The sequence below is a fragment of the Micromys minutus genome (assembly GCF_963924665.1).
Source record: "Micromys minutus genome assembly, chromosome: 6".
Lineage (NCBI taxonomy): Eukaryota > Metazoa > Chordata > Mammalia > Rodentia > Muridae > Micromys > Micromys minutus.
In genome coordinates, this window is record NC_137975.1 from 43,404,798 (window position 1) to 43,420,627 (window position 15,830).

At 41.6% G+C, this 15,830-nt stretch overlaps 1 protein-coding gene across 3 annotated transcripts in view; it reads right to left on the reverse strand.

Moving 5' to 3' along the window:
• Positions 1–15,830, reverse strand: part of ARMC3 (armadillo repeat containing 3) — a gene marked incomplete at both ends in the record, with an annotated part of 75,469 nt that overhangs the window by 57,705 nt on the left and 1,934 nt on the right. For all 3 annotated transcript variants that reach the window (XM_080917740.1, XM_080917738.1, XM_080917739.1), the window contains 5 exons: positions 1,038–1,232; positions 3,046–3,221; positions 3,760–3,828; positions 7,072–7,197; positions 10,021–10,138. In XM_080917740.1, coding sequence (XP_080773866.1) covers positions 1,038–1,232; positions 3,046–3,221; positions 3,760–3,828; positions 7,072–7,197; positions 10,021–10,138 — 684 coding nt within the window. The remainder of the gene's footprint in view (positions 1–1,037; positions 1,233–3,045; positions 3,222–3,759; positions 3,829–7,071; positions 7,198–10,020; positions 10,139–15,830) is intronic.

Here is a 15,830-nt window from a genome sequence, read left to right on the forward strand (position 1 = left end):
AATCACATACATAAAATACCTGTGTCTACCACACATATAAAAGAATAGATTTTTCCGTGCTTTTTTTTTCTTGATTCCAAGAAGAGAGGAAATAGAAATGTGCCGCAATCTGGCAAAGCTGCATTTGTTCTGTGGTTAATCCCTTTATACCCATGGTTCAGGAGACAGAGTGACTCTCGTTTCCAGCTTCCATTGGAAATAATAAGGCGAATTGATAAGACAAAATAACAGTCCTGCCAGAGTTCAATATAGTTCTAACATTCCATATAGACTACAGTACTGTTATAGTTCAACACAACTGTGAAATCTCGACAGAGCTGGTGCACATGGTAGCAGGTGCCACAGAATCAGACATAGATGAATATGGCAGGGGACAGGCTTGTGCCAGGACAGCTTTTGAGATTGTGTTTTATTTTCTCAGTAGGTCCGTAATTTTTTAGGAGAAAATTTAATGGTTGGTTAATCTGAAGCTTAATGTTAAACTCGTATACAAGGAGCCTTTAACCTCCTAGAGTGTCTCACTTTCTTTATTTTCTAATAGGAGCCAAGTATTGGAGTAGAAGCAGCAGATTTGAGGTCTACGTGTCAGCACTTGACTCTGGAGTTAAGCCTGGGGACTCTTTCAGCACAGATCTGAGCCAAGTCTCTGCAGCTACAAGGTCTGCAGCAAGCTGCTAGATTGCTGTTTGTAACCAAGGAGAGATACACACACTCTTCACATGGGAGACACATTCCTTACAAACCCTGTGGGAGCTGTCCAGCGTCACCTCCAGCGTTTCTCAATGCATTCAGAAGGCAGATCTCTCTGCTTGCCTCATCCACAGAAGATCAGGATGAGCAGAGCAATTAAAAGACTGATCCTAGGTGTTTCAGAAAAAAAATCTTAAACCTTCAAAGCCTCATTTCCTATTAGTTCTAGATGGCCTCTGCAATTAGCCTGCTTTAAGCAGCGTAATAGACTTTACACAGCAATTAATGAATTGCTCCTGTTAACTCTGCTTACTAAGCGTGAGGACAACTCAGAATGCCCTGAGTACCTTGGTCTCCAGAATCTTGGTGAGGTGATCCAGCCCTTGATTTTCCTTCAGCATAGTCCTAACTTCCTTATCACACGTGATGACACCCAAGGTTTTGAGGGCCAGCAGCTGGATGATGGGATACTCTGACTTCAACAGCTCTAATATTGGAGGGATTGGATTTAGCTCTTGAAGTGTAGTCCGACACTGAAAGTCCTGCCACAAAATACACATGGGCACATGAGTCATTTATACAGCAAAACACAATCCCCAGAATGGATAACACCTATCATTATGTTATAACTTCCCCATCATTGTTTTCAGATTCCCAAATAACTCACAGACAAAAGAAAACACAATATTTATATATGCAGACATTGTCAACAGCAACTCTTCTATGACCTGTGGGGTTTATTTTGCTGCAAAGTTCTATAAATCCACCTACTCTGCTTCCCTTGAGCTAGAATATGGGCCTGCTGCAAGCCTGGCTTCTTTACATGGTTCTGGATGTCCTGACCCATTTTCTCAGGCATAAGTGGCAAACACTCAGCTGGCTGAGCCATGTCCCCCACTCCCCCTTTAACCCCTAATTATATTTTAATTACATTTGAGTTCTTTAAATAAATCATGATTTAGCAATAGTCAGAGTCTGGGAGTTTTCTCCACTGCTCCATACAACATCCTTTGCCCCATGACTGCTATCAGGACTGGTTCTTCACTTGTAACTGATTCTCCGAGATCATGTGTGTCTTAAGTCAAGGTCATCAATATGAGACAATCTTGCTGTAGTTCTGCATACACACGAATGCTGCAGCCATTTCACCAACAACCCCAGAGCACAAAGAATCCATGCCTTATGTACCAAATACTATTTGAAACAGTGTGTCAGTGTGAAAGGAATTATATTATGGATACGTTTTAATGTAAGTCTGATATTATAGCATCGGTAATGTGAGAGGTTGGAACATTTCAGGTCCATAGCCTAATTATCCTGTCTTGGTTCTGGCTCCTTGGACAGTCAATCCTTGCTCACCCATGTGTCATAATTAACAGGCTAATAGATACAAATCTTTTGGAACCTATTATTGTGGCATACTATACACTCCTACCAAAGCTAAGACAGCCCCAGATATTTCCCTATCTTGCTGTAACTGCATGTATGGTGGACCCAGCAGTGTGTTTTAAATATGCCTTGGTTCTCTTTATTCTGCTTCCTGTAAAACCCCATGAACCTGCTTCCACCTGAGGACACAGGGCTCTCTATTTTCCAGGCCAAGGTTCCCCAAGTCTGGCTTTAGAACAAATGTTCTGGTTTCATTTGAGGTGAGAGCTGTATTTGTGTGTGTGTGTGTGTGTGTGTGTGTGTGTGTGTGTGTGTGTGTGTGTGTGTGTTGTTCCTTTCCAGATTTGACATGAATTGTATATTTCCCATTTTAAAACAAGCCCAGTGAATTTAGATGAACTCCACCTTGATTCGCATGTCATTCTGTCCTTTTAAAACAGAAACATGTTCCTTTTCTTGTGGTAGATAGTTACTTATAAAATGTGAAATTTGAAAGACATCTACTTGATTTTCCATTTTTTTTTCTGAGTGATTAATGCTAACTGTGCCAAGAACAACCATGTGCAACTGGTGAGTTTTTAAAAAAATCTTTTCATTTTAAAGGGGCAGATAAATTCCATAATGGACTTCTGAAGTTACTTTAAGTATATGGCTGCATTACCTACATGTCTGTGTAGCATGTACACACAGTGCCTACAGAGACCAAAAGAGGGTATCAGATCTTCTTGAACTGGAACTACAGATGGTTGTAAACAACCATGTGGGTGCTGGGAATTGATCCTGGGTCCACTGGAAGAGAAGCCGGTGAGTGCTCTTACCCCCTGACCCATCCTTTACTATTGGCTTTTCCCCAAACATTATTTTTCAACAGTGTTGAGGCTAAAACTCAGAGCCTTCTGCATGTAAGCAAGTACTTTAGCACTGAGCTGTAGTAACATCAAAACACTGTTTAGAAGTTAGCCTTACCTGTACCAAGTTGTAGATGCATTCAATAGAATTCTTCTTCACATCCGGGTCTGAGCTGCTCAGCAGTCTGATGAGTGGCTCCAGCCCACCATGCTCAAATATCTGTACTTTTCCTGTGTACTCTACCGACATGTTCGCGAGACAAAGACTGGCAAACTCATGGATGACCACTTCTTCTGTACACCACAAAGAAACAGGACAACCTGTTAGCTATTTGCAGAAGCTCTTCTTTACAATCAGCTTTTAGGTGTGTGTGTGTGTGTGTGTGTGTGTGTGTGTGTGTGTGTGATGAGACACACTTGTGAGCCTAACCATTTGGCAGTCAAGGGCAGAGTTCCAGTGCTGTGGGATATAGTCCTGGAGTACTCTTTGGACACAAGCAAACCCTGAGCTCAATTGTAGTAACACACACACACACAAACAGAGAGAGAGAGGAGAGAGAGAGAGACAGAGACAGACACAGAGACAGAGACAGAGACACAGAGAGACAGAGACAGAGACAGAGAGAGACAGAGAGAGGAGGAGGGAGCCTTGGAAACCAAATCTCCACGAACCTTGTTCACATCACACTTTCTGGAAAAATGAAAACTGAGCTATGGTTTGTATGATTACAATTCACAGCTGATGGCTCATCAGTTCTTTTCGATATATAGCTTAGTGAAATGTAAAAATAAATTAGTTTCATTTGGAAATAAATATGGGATGCAAAGTTACCTTCTGGGGAGAGCTGAGCAATCACAGAATTCATAACTTCTAACTCTCTCAATAGCTTTTTAACATCACCTACAAAGGAAGAGACAAAATATGAATGTTTACTAAAATAATAGTGGCAATGTCTTTAAAGCATTTCCTTAGGAGACAGGTGCTTCTACCTAACTTCACAGATAAAAACATTGAGGTTTAAGCATCCAACAAAGAGGCAGCAGGTTTCACGCTTAGATCAGTTTACTCCACTTGGACAACATCTAGCCTCGGCCTCTTCACCAACACCAAACATAGGAACAGCCGAAGTGGCAGCTCCTCCTAGAACACACCAGCAAAGCTGACTTACAGTGTCCCAAACTTGTTCATTATATTAATTTCGTTTTGGAAATTTTATATTTGAATGCTATATTATGTCACTTCCACCCTTCCTTCCTCTTCAATTCCTCCCATATCCCGGCTTTCTTTTACTTCAGAACGTCTCGAGGTGTCCCTGGTCTGTGAGGTGAGACACTGGTACCTGCACACTCCGCAGTTGCCCATCCATCTGCCGCCCACTACTTCTGCTCCATGGATGCTCCTACTTCACTGCAGTGCCGGGAACTGGTGACCTAACTGATGGATTTATTCTTCTGCTTTGACACTGGATTGTTTGGAGTTTACTCTTTTTTTTCCCCCTTTGAGGTTAAATCAGCAAAATATAGCAGACAAGCTGCTCAAACTGCAATTTAGTCTCTGTTCCCTCTTTTTCAACTATGCATTTCCTCCACTGTGGCAACTGGATGGAAATTCTGACCCATCCTGAATCTGGGTGGGTCATGTCTGACTAAGATGAGGGCCACCTATGATTTCTGATTGAGGCAGATCTATCAGCGACTTTAATACCTGCTCTGACTTTATCAGATCTGTTTCCATTGCATTAATGTTTTGGACAGGGCCTCACTTTGTAGTCCCAGTTGGTGTAGAATTCATTATGGTGGCTGGGCCAAACTCACTGCAATCCCGCTGCCTCCACCTCCCCTGTACTGACATTACAGGTGAACACCACTCTGTCAGGCTTGACTATTTTTTCAACCACCATCATCGCTGGTTTTACCATCAAATGCATTCCTGACCTTCTACCTGTTTACAGCACCATCTATCTAGGGTGACTCTGAGTGACCCAACGTGCTGGTTTCTAAGGGGGGGGGGGTTCTGGTGAATGCTCTGGAACAGATGACACCACATCTGCTATGTGCTCGTAACAAATTAAATATAAACAACAGGAGAAAGAAGGGAGTGGCAGCTGTGGTTTGTCTGAAAAAGAAGGTCCCGTAAAGTAATTCCAATGTCTTAGACACACAGCTCAGTAACTTTCAGAGGAGGAACGGGGAGGAGGAGAAAGTTGAAAAGGAGGAGGAAGGGAAAGAAAAGGCAGGAAAGGGGAAGAAGAGAAAGGGGAAGGCAGGGGGCAGGAGGAGAAACAGAAAAAGGAGGGGGTGGTGGACCAGGAGGCTGTGAAGTGAAGCTCTGTCCCTCATGGCAAGTTTCAGCAGCCAGAATTCTTCATAATGCATCCATTGTTATGTAACTGAGCAGTGTGGAAATGCAATGCTTTACAGGTTAGCCTGGTGGCATGACTCTTTAGGGCCCAGGGGATACTTGCTCAATCGCTCCCCAAGTGTCCTAGGACACGGTGGGAAGGGAATGGAGTTATAGCTGTGAAAATGTTGATTCTCTCAAGAGAAGAGACTTTGCCAGGTAGCTGGGGATGTCAAGTGTTAGCTACATCATCGAATAACAAAGCAAGGAATTCAAATAATGTTTTCTTTCATCTAATCTATGGAATCATTATACCCAGCTGGTTCATCACACCAGATACGTATTTCGAACCTGTCATCCTTAACCATTAATTAGAGAAGAGAGCCAGGTCCTCACTGAACAGATTTCCTGTGTCCCCCTACCATGGATCAATATTAATAAGAGAAGAGAGCCAGGTCCTCACTGAACAGATTTCCTGTGTCCTCCTACCATGGATCAAATCCAGCCTCTAGAGAAGTTCCAGAGCGCCCCTCACCTAACACACACAAGTGAAAATATTTCTTTTAAAATTTTTATTTCTTCCTAATTGTGTGTGTGTGCGCACACATACACACATGCCTGTCTTGTGTTCATGTGCAGACACAAGAGGAGGCTGTAGATTTTCCTTAATCTGGAGTTATAGGCAGTTACGACCCACCTAGTGGGGGTGCCAGAAACCAAAATTCTGGTCCTCAGCAGCTGTGTACTCTTAACTGCTGAGCCACCCTTCCATTGCCTAATCCTTAGTAATATGGGGGTCATAAAATCCTCTAGAAACCCATAAAATGCAACTTCTATTTCCTGAGCTGAGAATTTTCACCAACAATTTAAAGTTTCCTCAAGAAATGAATATCTTATATGTTAGATGACAGACAAAGAGCAAATAAGAAAAATAAGACAAAAACAAACAAACAGAAAAGGCCATTGGAAGTTTAAATATAGGCACATATTGTACATCATTTAGAAAAAGTGCTGGTTGGGGACAGGAAGAGAAAAACCCATGCTGTGCTCTGGAGAGGCCATAGGGCAGGGGACAAACTGATAATGTCAGCCACATTCTGTAGCTGGAAGACCCAGATGTTATGTCTGGCTACCCTGGCCCCATGGTTGAGTTGACTCCCCCCATTGAGAGTATCACTGAAGCTTTTTGTAGTGGAAAAGTTGTTGGCTCAAAATATTTTTGAAGCTTGTTCCTAAGTTACAAAGTTTGTCACAGAGAAGTAGCTTGTGCCTGAGCAGACACATCCTGTTCACAGTCATAGACTGCTGCTGTTGGCATGGCTCCAACAAACTGCTGTTCTAAAAGCCAGAAGATCCTTTTAGCTAATACTATAATGCCACACTTCTAAATATATAAAAATAATTGAATCAAATAATAGATATGATTCAAAAGTAAATACTATTATTTTAATACAAGCAATAGACAGTTATAAAAAGACCGTTTATCAAAACACTACTGTGGGTTTCATCCACTAGGAAATGGATGTGCCTTAACTGACATGTGTCCAGGCACAGGAACATCTGCAATTCCAGCTCCAGGAGCTCCAGTGCCCTCTTCTGGCCCTCATGGGCACTTGCACTCATATAATGCAGACACACACACATTCAACAAACACATCTTTTTAAAAAACACGAAATCATTAGTTACACTACACACTCCCCCTTTTTGCTGATATTAAAGTAAGCTTAGATAAAATTTGGGCAAATCCTTTAAAATTAAACTTGAAAGGATAACTTGCTCACTTTGAAACATTGTTTACTTACTGTTAGAAGCCAGAATACCAAAGATCATCATAGCATTTCTTCTTACGATTCTGTCTTCGTGGGTGAGCAGTTTGGTCAAAGGCTCAACAGCTCCAAGTTCAAGGAGAGTTGCTTTATTCTCCTCACCTGACAACACAGGTCAAACAAGACCACCCATGAGCGTCTTCCGGCTCCCAGAGGGTCTAACCTGTGCTTCTCTACTCTCTTGTTCACCCTCTACATCCCTCTTGGCTTTCTCTCAGAAAAGACCCATGAGCTCCAGCAACATGTGTATTTACTACTCTCTCTTCCTCCGTTGTTCACAGGCTCACCTCAGCTCTGAAATCACGGCAGGCCAGCTCAGGGACATGTCCCAAGATTGTCACAGCATCTCAGACTCCCTTATGCCTCTTTGTCTGTAAAATTTGTGGTTTTTAAAAATTTTATATGTATAGGTGGGTGCTTTGCTGCATGCTGTGTGCGCTCTCTCTCTCTCTCTCTCTCTCTCTCTCTCTCTCTCTCTCTCTCTCTCTCTCTGTGTGTGTGTGTGTGTGTGTGTGTGTGTGTGTGTGCACATGAGAGCATAAGAGGGTGCAAACCCTGGAATTGGAGTTATAGCCAGTTGTAAGCCACCAACCAGATGTGTGTGCTGGGAAGTGAACCCAGGTCCTCTATAACTGCAGCAAGTGCTCTGGACTGCTGAGCCATCTCTCTAGCTCCTACATCATGCTTTTATCCATTTAAAAATGGTTTATTGGTTTCTAATAGGTACTTTCACTGACTCCACGAAGTCTGTGTCTGGAAACAGTGAGGTTTTTACTTTTGGTAGGAAAGGTAAAAGTCTGAAATAGACCCCCACAAGTAAAAGCAAAGTGGATAGCAAGGTGATCTGTGTTTCTTCTGAGAGCTCTATGAGAGAAAACATTTTCTCTCTTTGGTCTTTCTCGGAAGTGGGGTGAAAACAGGACCCAGGACCTCATGAAAGCCAAGCAAATGCTAAACCATTGAACTGTGTTTCGGTCTGGGTCCTCTTTTTCTCAGCATTCCTTGGCTGTGGGCATCTTCTACCCTCAAAGTCACCAGCCATATATTTCTGGCCTGTTGCCCCAGCACTTCTGTGGCTCTGAGCCTCCTGCCCTCTTGTCAGTAATCAGAATCTCTTTGACTCTGTTGCCCTCTCTTGGAAATCATCTCACCTCAAAGTCAGTTGATTAGCAATTTTTATGCCTGGAGTATTATTTCTCCTAGCCAGGTAATGGCATGTATTTACAACTTCTGGAGGTCTCGTGTTAATGTTTCTGATGTATTTCTCTGTCTATCTCATAGAATTGAGCTCCTTGACTAATTTTTCCGAGTTAAACAAATCATGGGGTCTTGGCACGAAACTCAGTTGTTCGATTTAACTTGCTGGTGTTTTCTTTACAAATTCCAAAATGTGTGCCTCATTTTCTTTTTTAACCAGCTCATGGCTTTTGCTTGCTCTTCATAATTGTTTTATGTTCCTTTAATTTCTTTTCCAATATCTATGATTTTTATTACTAACTTTGGATTTAATTTTTTCTTTACTTGCCCTTTCTTGAAAAGGAAGTCTGAATCTAACTGCTTTAAAACTTTTTAAAAAATTATTTGATTGTGTGTGTGTATGTATTTTGTATTTGAAGGTGTGTGCATGGATAGAAATCAAAGACATGTGGCTTTTGCATGAACCCCAGGGATCTAAACTTCCTCAGCATTTGAGCCACTCACTCTGATCTGAAACTTTGCTTTCTAACATGGTGCGATCTATTTTTATCTAAGCACTCTTTTAACAGCTAATTTCTACTTTCACCCCGTTTTCTCTCACTCACCTGCCTCAGAGGAGGCGCTGCTTGCTAGAACACTGGCTGTTATAGAGTTCTAATGTGACTCCTCCATGGTGTGGAGATACAGTTTGAATAGTTTACAATCCCTTGAAATTTGTTTAGTCTCATTTTGTGCAACCAGAATGCAGTTTTTGGGGTGAGTATTCTGTAAGTTACTCTGGAGAAATACTACTCACTCCAGACTTCTCGATTAAATTCATTAATATTGACGGAAAAAATCTTCCATATTTTTAGACTTACTGTCTATTTATTCTTTCATTTATTGACAGAAAGGTCTTGAATCCTTTCTCTGGGGGACAACTGTGGATGCTTATCTTTCTTTGAAATACCAGCTTTATGCATTTGGAGTGTCCTCCATTCGGTCCATGACAACAGAAGACCTTCTGCAGCCTTTAAATCATTTGACCTCTTTGTCATAATGAAATGACCTCTGGCTCCTTTGACTGTTTATTTTTCCTATATTAATATAATTGCTTCATGTTTATATTGATTAGTCCTTTCATGAGATATCTTTTGACCTTTTATCTGCGCCTTAATATTCTAAGGGTCTTTCTGGAAGATTTTTTTAAATTGATTTTAATTTTAAGATTTTGATGTTTAATTGAATACAATAATCTCTCCCCGTTGATCATTTAAATTTTATCTGAATAAAATTTTATTCAGCTGTAAAGAAAAATGAAATTACAAAATTAGCATGAAAATGGGTGGTAAAGCCAAGGAAACTAGGAAAGAGCCAATGAGCCTGGGCAAAACAATGGAGGCTGTGAGGGAAGGGGTGTGGACCCCAATAGAACAAAGGGGAACTGGAGACTCCTGGGGCTGAGAGGGTCCCGTGGGGAAGGGAGCCAGGAGGTGGGGGTGGGGCGGCCTTCAGTGTAACTCTGTATCAATACTGAACACACCACTCTTTGCTTTATACTTTGGGTTATAATCCAATGCAAGTTTATCTAACTTCTCCCTTTGCCTCTGTAGCATTTATTCCTATTGGTTGATTGGATAAATGAGCAACCGGTATATAGAATATAAATATGGCACCATATAGAAATGAGATAGAAAGATTAAAGGCAAAAAAAAAAAAAAAAACAAAAAACAAAAAACAAAAACAAACCTTTCAAAGCGAACTTGTAGATGGCTTCACAGGCTTTGGCTAAGATGTCTTCCTCTGGAGATTTGAGCATCAGCACCACGGTGGCCGCTTTTTTGCTCTCAATTGTGAGTGGGTCAAACTGAAATATAAAAACGGAAAGTACTCAGGTTCACATAAATGTCACATCACAATGAACAGTGGTTTAAAATTTAAACAGGCCAAAATTTTGCAAAAGGATGCGGTCACTGCCCAGTAGGTGTGTCACAAAGTTCCTATTTAAAAAAGAAATCACCAGGGATGGAGAGATGGCTCAGTGGTTAAGAATACTCGCTGCTCTTACAGAGGACCGAGGTTCATTTTCCAGCACCCTCATACTGGCTTACACTTTCTCTAACTTCAGTTTCCAGGGGCTCTGATGTTTTCTTCCGGCCTCTGCACATAAAGTGAAACTGAAGAAGAAGTCTCAAAACCACTGACAGAGAAACAACTTCCAGCAATGTCAGCCCCCTGGTTCCTAGAGGACAGTGGAAGGGGATTTTTATTTACAGATCCAGTTCTCAGTTTATCAGACAAGCTGCTGAGGCATCTAGCATGCCAGTTCCTTGTTCTGTATTCTGATGATAATAATATACATCTGAAATGATCCAGCAAGATCATTTTGGAGAGGTTATGATGAAGCACTTTGTAGCAGAATTTTCCCCCTAATTGATTAAATAATAAAGACAGAGAGCCAATCCCTGGACGAAGAGGAGGAGGGCCTTTCGGGTCCAGGAGAAAAAGAGGAAATCCAGGAGAAAGAAAGCTCTTTTTGGAGAGCAGGAGCAAGGCAGACATGATGTAGGCTGGGGGCGATTAGTTTGGTCGGTGGAATCCACCAGGATCCGCTACCAGATTTCTAACGCAGAACACTTTGGGAATTTCGGATTCTAGATTTTGTGCCCAGCGATTGTGTTATCTGTTGATTCTAAATTAAAATTGCCTGGTGTTTTCCATCTCTCGGCGACTCAACTGAGCTCCAGGAAAAGGTAACCGTGGGGGAGCATGGGTTTTCAAGAGTGCGCCCCAGCTAGCCAAGGACATTTGGGAGTGTTGGGCGGGTTTGGCAGCAGTCAGACTGAGGAGGAGAAAGCGATTTTGGAGCTCAGGAGAGGCAGAGACAGCTTTGGTGGGACAGGCTTTGGCAAAACAAAACAAAACAAAAAAACCCAAAAACCTATGTGGTCTCCGGCTAGGTGCCTGGCTGGGAACAGACCGAGACCACTGGCTGGTACCTAGCTGGTGATGGCATGGGTTGTTTTCTAATATTATATGTAATAGCACTTAGCCTAACACATCACGGATACTCACTAAAATAAATATGTGATTAGCATTCTAAGTCAACACACAAGAATTGAGTATATCTGGTGCCCTGTCCCAACAGTGAATATGTCCATTCCAATGACTGGACTCTTAATGGAAAAGTCTGAATTACATATGCAAAATAAGAACAAAGATGAAAGAGCAGAAAGATGTATGGATATAACAAGTACAAACTTGAGTAGGTTCCAGAAAAGGACCGTTGCGGCATAGCATGGCGGACATGGGTAGGACTTTGAGACCTGTATCATGCTGAGTCTGAGCTTTTTTTTTTTTTTTTTTTTTTTTTTTTTTTTTTTTTTTTTTTTTTTTTTTTTGTAGCTAAAACAAGCTAGACCAAACTCACAGCGCTGGGGCTTTCTGTGCGCCAGGAGCAAACAAATCGTGATGCTGTTTTCTTTCATTTCCAGAGACAAATGAAGGAAGGAGTTCTGTTTATGATAAAGACAAACGGATTTCCAGGTGTTAACTGTTTTTGTTTTTTGTTTGTTTGTTTGCTTGTTTGTTTGTTTTTGAGAGGGGGTTGACACTCACTATATTACATCTCTTTATGGTTGGGAATATAAGATGACATCATTGTGTGAAACTAGAAGGCTAGAAACGAGAAAGATGGGTTACAGATGTAGGCAGTCACTTAGAAGGATGTATCTGGAATTCTTAAAAAAAAAAAAAAAAAAAAAAAAAAAAAAAATCCCACAAAGGAGAAAAGTCTGTTTTTGAAAAAGTATTATGTTTATATAGTTCATCTTTATGCAATGGAGTAGCCTCCTTTGTATTTTTTAAAATTGTGTTATTAAGTGAAGAACATTGAAGACCATTTTCTTTAAAAATGAATTTTTTTATAATTATGAAATCTCCATGTTTTTTTGATAAGTGTTTGTCCTATAGTTATATTTATTCGATACATAGACACTTTCTTATGATTACTCTTTGCATGATACATATGTTTTTCTGTTTTCAATCTTAGCTTATATTAGCTTTAAAGGTTTCTTGAGTCTTTTCCTTAAATTTGACCTTCTCTATCAGTACTCTAGCATGATTATTGATATGGTTGAGACTTGTTGACCACCCTCCTATCTGTCTCTCTTCGCCCTAATCTGTTCTTTTCCCTGTCTTCTTTTTTCGGTAACTAAATTTTTTTTTAGCTTCCTATTTTATTTCCTCTAATGGCTTATTGATTGTTTTCCTGATATGAGTCACATATGTCTCTTTTAAATTTTTTATCTTTAATAATTTTACTAGATACTCAACATTGTGAAAACAATATAGTTGATTGCATGGAATCTTTCTCTTGATAATGGGGATGGAGGGCTGGAAAGAATACTGGATTTTGCTCTGCCAGGCACTTAACCTCCATCTGGATCGACTTTGTCAACTTCAAACCCATTTTTAAACCTTGCTCCGATAAATCCAGGAGCACCTTTACCACAGGGAAAAGCTAGACACACTGTAAAGGCAAAACATTTCTGGAAGCTCTACCTAATATTGCCCTAGAAATTCAATAAGACTCTCTTATCAAAGTCATGACTCCCAGACTTGTGTGAGCTCTAAAAGCCAATCCATTTGTAGCTTTTTTGTAGGTCACCTATGCTATTTGTGTCTTGGGGGGTTCCACCCAGAAAGCTGAGAACTTAAAGCCTCCAGGGACCATTGACTAGACTTCCCTGCTGTTGGCCCTTCTCTGAGCCATGGCCAGCAAAGAGAAGTTTCCAAACAAATCTCTCTTTTTTACAAACAAAAGCCAGACTTTCTTTAGATCCTATTCACCCTCATCCCCACCCCCAACCTTCCCCCCCGCCTCCTTCAGACCCCCCCATCCCTGTGGGCTTCCTGCTTCCTTCCCTTTTGTAGCCAACACTGTGATGAAATATCACTTTTCTCCTGTCTACAAGCTTAGCTTGACCTTCAAGTAACCACTTCTAAGGCTACCACAGTGACCACTGTGCCACCTGACATCCACCATTTCTTGATCATTTCTCCTGATTTCTCTCCTTAGTAACAGTTGAAGCTACGGGACTCTGTTTTGTTGGGTCTCCAGAATTCAGTCTGTGCAGTTAAGGTGGCTTATCTGGGCACTTCTGATACCAGGAAACCTAAACCATTAGCTGGCTTCTGCTACTGAAACCATAGGCAGAAAGGTCCTGGGTGTCTGCCCCTCCTTTCCAAAGCTGCCTGTCATTGTCTGAGAATCACAGCTTTAGACATCTGAGATCTAGAACTTTTCTAATATTCCACCCACCAACCCACATGCAGAACAAATTTAACCCCACTTCAGAGCTTTAATTCTCTAAGTCTTCTTTTCTTCTCTCTTCCCACTTCCTCCCTCTGTCTCCCTCCTCCCCCCTCTTTTGGGACATATGTATTTGTTAGCATGAGTACATTTGGAGTCCAAGGTTTGACATTGTCTTTTACTAATCATTTTTAATCATTTTCACCTTTGTTCCTTCTCCCCCTCCCCCGTTTTGAAATAGGTTTTTTTAAACCTGAAGTTTGCCTGGCCAGCCATTGAGTTTCAAGGATCTACCTGCCTCCACCTCCTCCAGTGTTGCCTCCGACCCAGGATATGAGTTATATATGAGAGTTGCCACGTCTGACGCTTATGTGGATTCTAAACTCCGGACCTCATGCTTGTGAGCCATCGTGTACTGAGCGCTGACCATCTCTTGAGTTTTTTTTTTTTTTGAACGTTAGATTCCACAATGTTGTACTCAAGTGACCCTCCTGCCTCAGTCTCCAAAGTAGCTAAGTCAAACTGTACAGCACTAAGTCTAAATTAGTATTTGAATATTTTCACAGTCGTCTTGGAAACTAGTGACTAACTTGTGAGAACACTATTGTAACTGCTGCCTTGGAAGGGGCTGAGTACATAAAGATCTGCTGGGATTTTAAAGAGTGATTTTAAACAGTGTTCTCTCTCCTTGGAGTTTCCTCAATGCTCTGATATGTTACTGTGCCTTCCAGTCGTCACGAGGAACAAGGCAGTACAGATTATGAGAAACACACGGGAAGATGGAGGCCGTAAGAGCTACCCTCGAAAGAGCAGTTCTGCTGTAGATGCCAGTGCTTGGCACACACACTTTGGCTTAATATCTGTTTCTCCTGCAGGGTCTACAGCATTATGGTGACTTTTTTATTTAAAAAGGTGCCGAGAATAAAGTGGTGGCTGTTAACAGAATGCCACACTACGGAACAAATAATGCTGAGTTGTAATCACACAGCCCATCTGCTTCCCCACGAGGTCGTCCGTCAGCAGCAAGCTTGTCGTGAAATTACAATGTCACGCTCTGTATAAAATGAACAGTGCGCCAAGACTACAGACAGAATGGAAGCAGGGAGAAGCATCCTGGCTCTGCTCTGAAAGGCTAGTCTGCCCAGAGACTAGAGGCTTACAGAGGCAGCCTCCAATCTCTAGGAAGAAAGCACAGCCAAGAGAAACCACTGTCTAGCAGAACCCCAGTCATCACAATGTTCCCTCTTCTGCCTTTCCAACATGGCACTCACAGGCCAAGCTTGTTTCCTTGGCTTTAGGGTCTCACTGTGTAGCCCGGATTGGCCTTAAAGTAATGGAGCTCTTTCCTCAGGCTCTGGAGTGCTGACGTTGTAGGAATAAACCAGATTCCTGGTTCACCTGTGGCTCTGGGGGCACTGGGAGTGGAGCCTAGTGCTTGGCACTATTCTCAGCACCTGAGGCTATCTAAGGCTCATTGTTGAGAATGGGTATTACCTCAAGGCCGGTATCATCACATCCTCCCTGTTCCACATAGGGGTCTGGGATGTACCCAGTGCACAGAAGTGCATGACTGGATGCTACAGTGGGAACTCAAATCTAGGCACTGTGGCTCCACAGCCTCTAGCCTTGGTCACTGCACATCTGCTTTATACTTAGAAATGCCTCAAGAACACTTCCAGTTAGACATTTGTTCACCCAGTCATTTCACAGGAACAAGCAATCATTTAGCCACATTTAAGGAGGGAGAAGACAGTTGGGTCTGTCACCCAAGACAACATTCTCTGATTCTGTCTCCTTCACGAGAAAAGAATGTAGATCTACAAACTATGTCTGACCATATCCCTGAACAAGGAAACATTAAGAAAACAGGGAGATTCTGTTTTAACAATATTAATATTCCTGGTGCCTCTGTTAACCCACTTTAATTAATAGAGCAATGATGAATGGAAGCAAAAGTCATTGCCAGCTGTTTTTAGGGGATATATGCCAAGAAGATCCTGTTAGTACACTGAGAAAAGTTTGATTCCATTAGCTATGATCTGTCTCTCTTTGACACTTGGTTACTACTTGCAATTTCTAGAACAAACCTTAAAAATATTTTTAATTGCATTTGATTATTGCATATTTCAGGGGATGCATGTTACAGAGTCTATGTGTAGTCAGAGGGCAATTGGCAGGAGTCCGTAAATAATATTTGTTCTTTCCTCTCACTGTGTGATTCTTTGGTAGCAACCATGACCCTGAG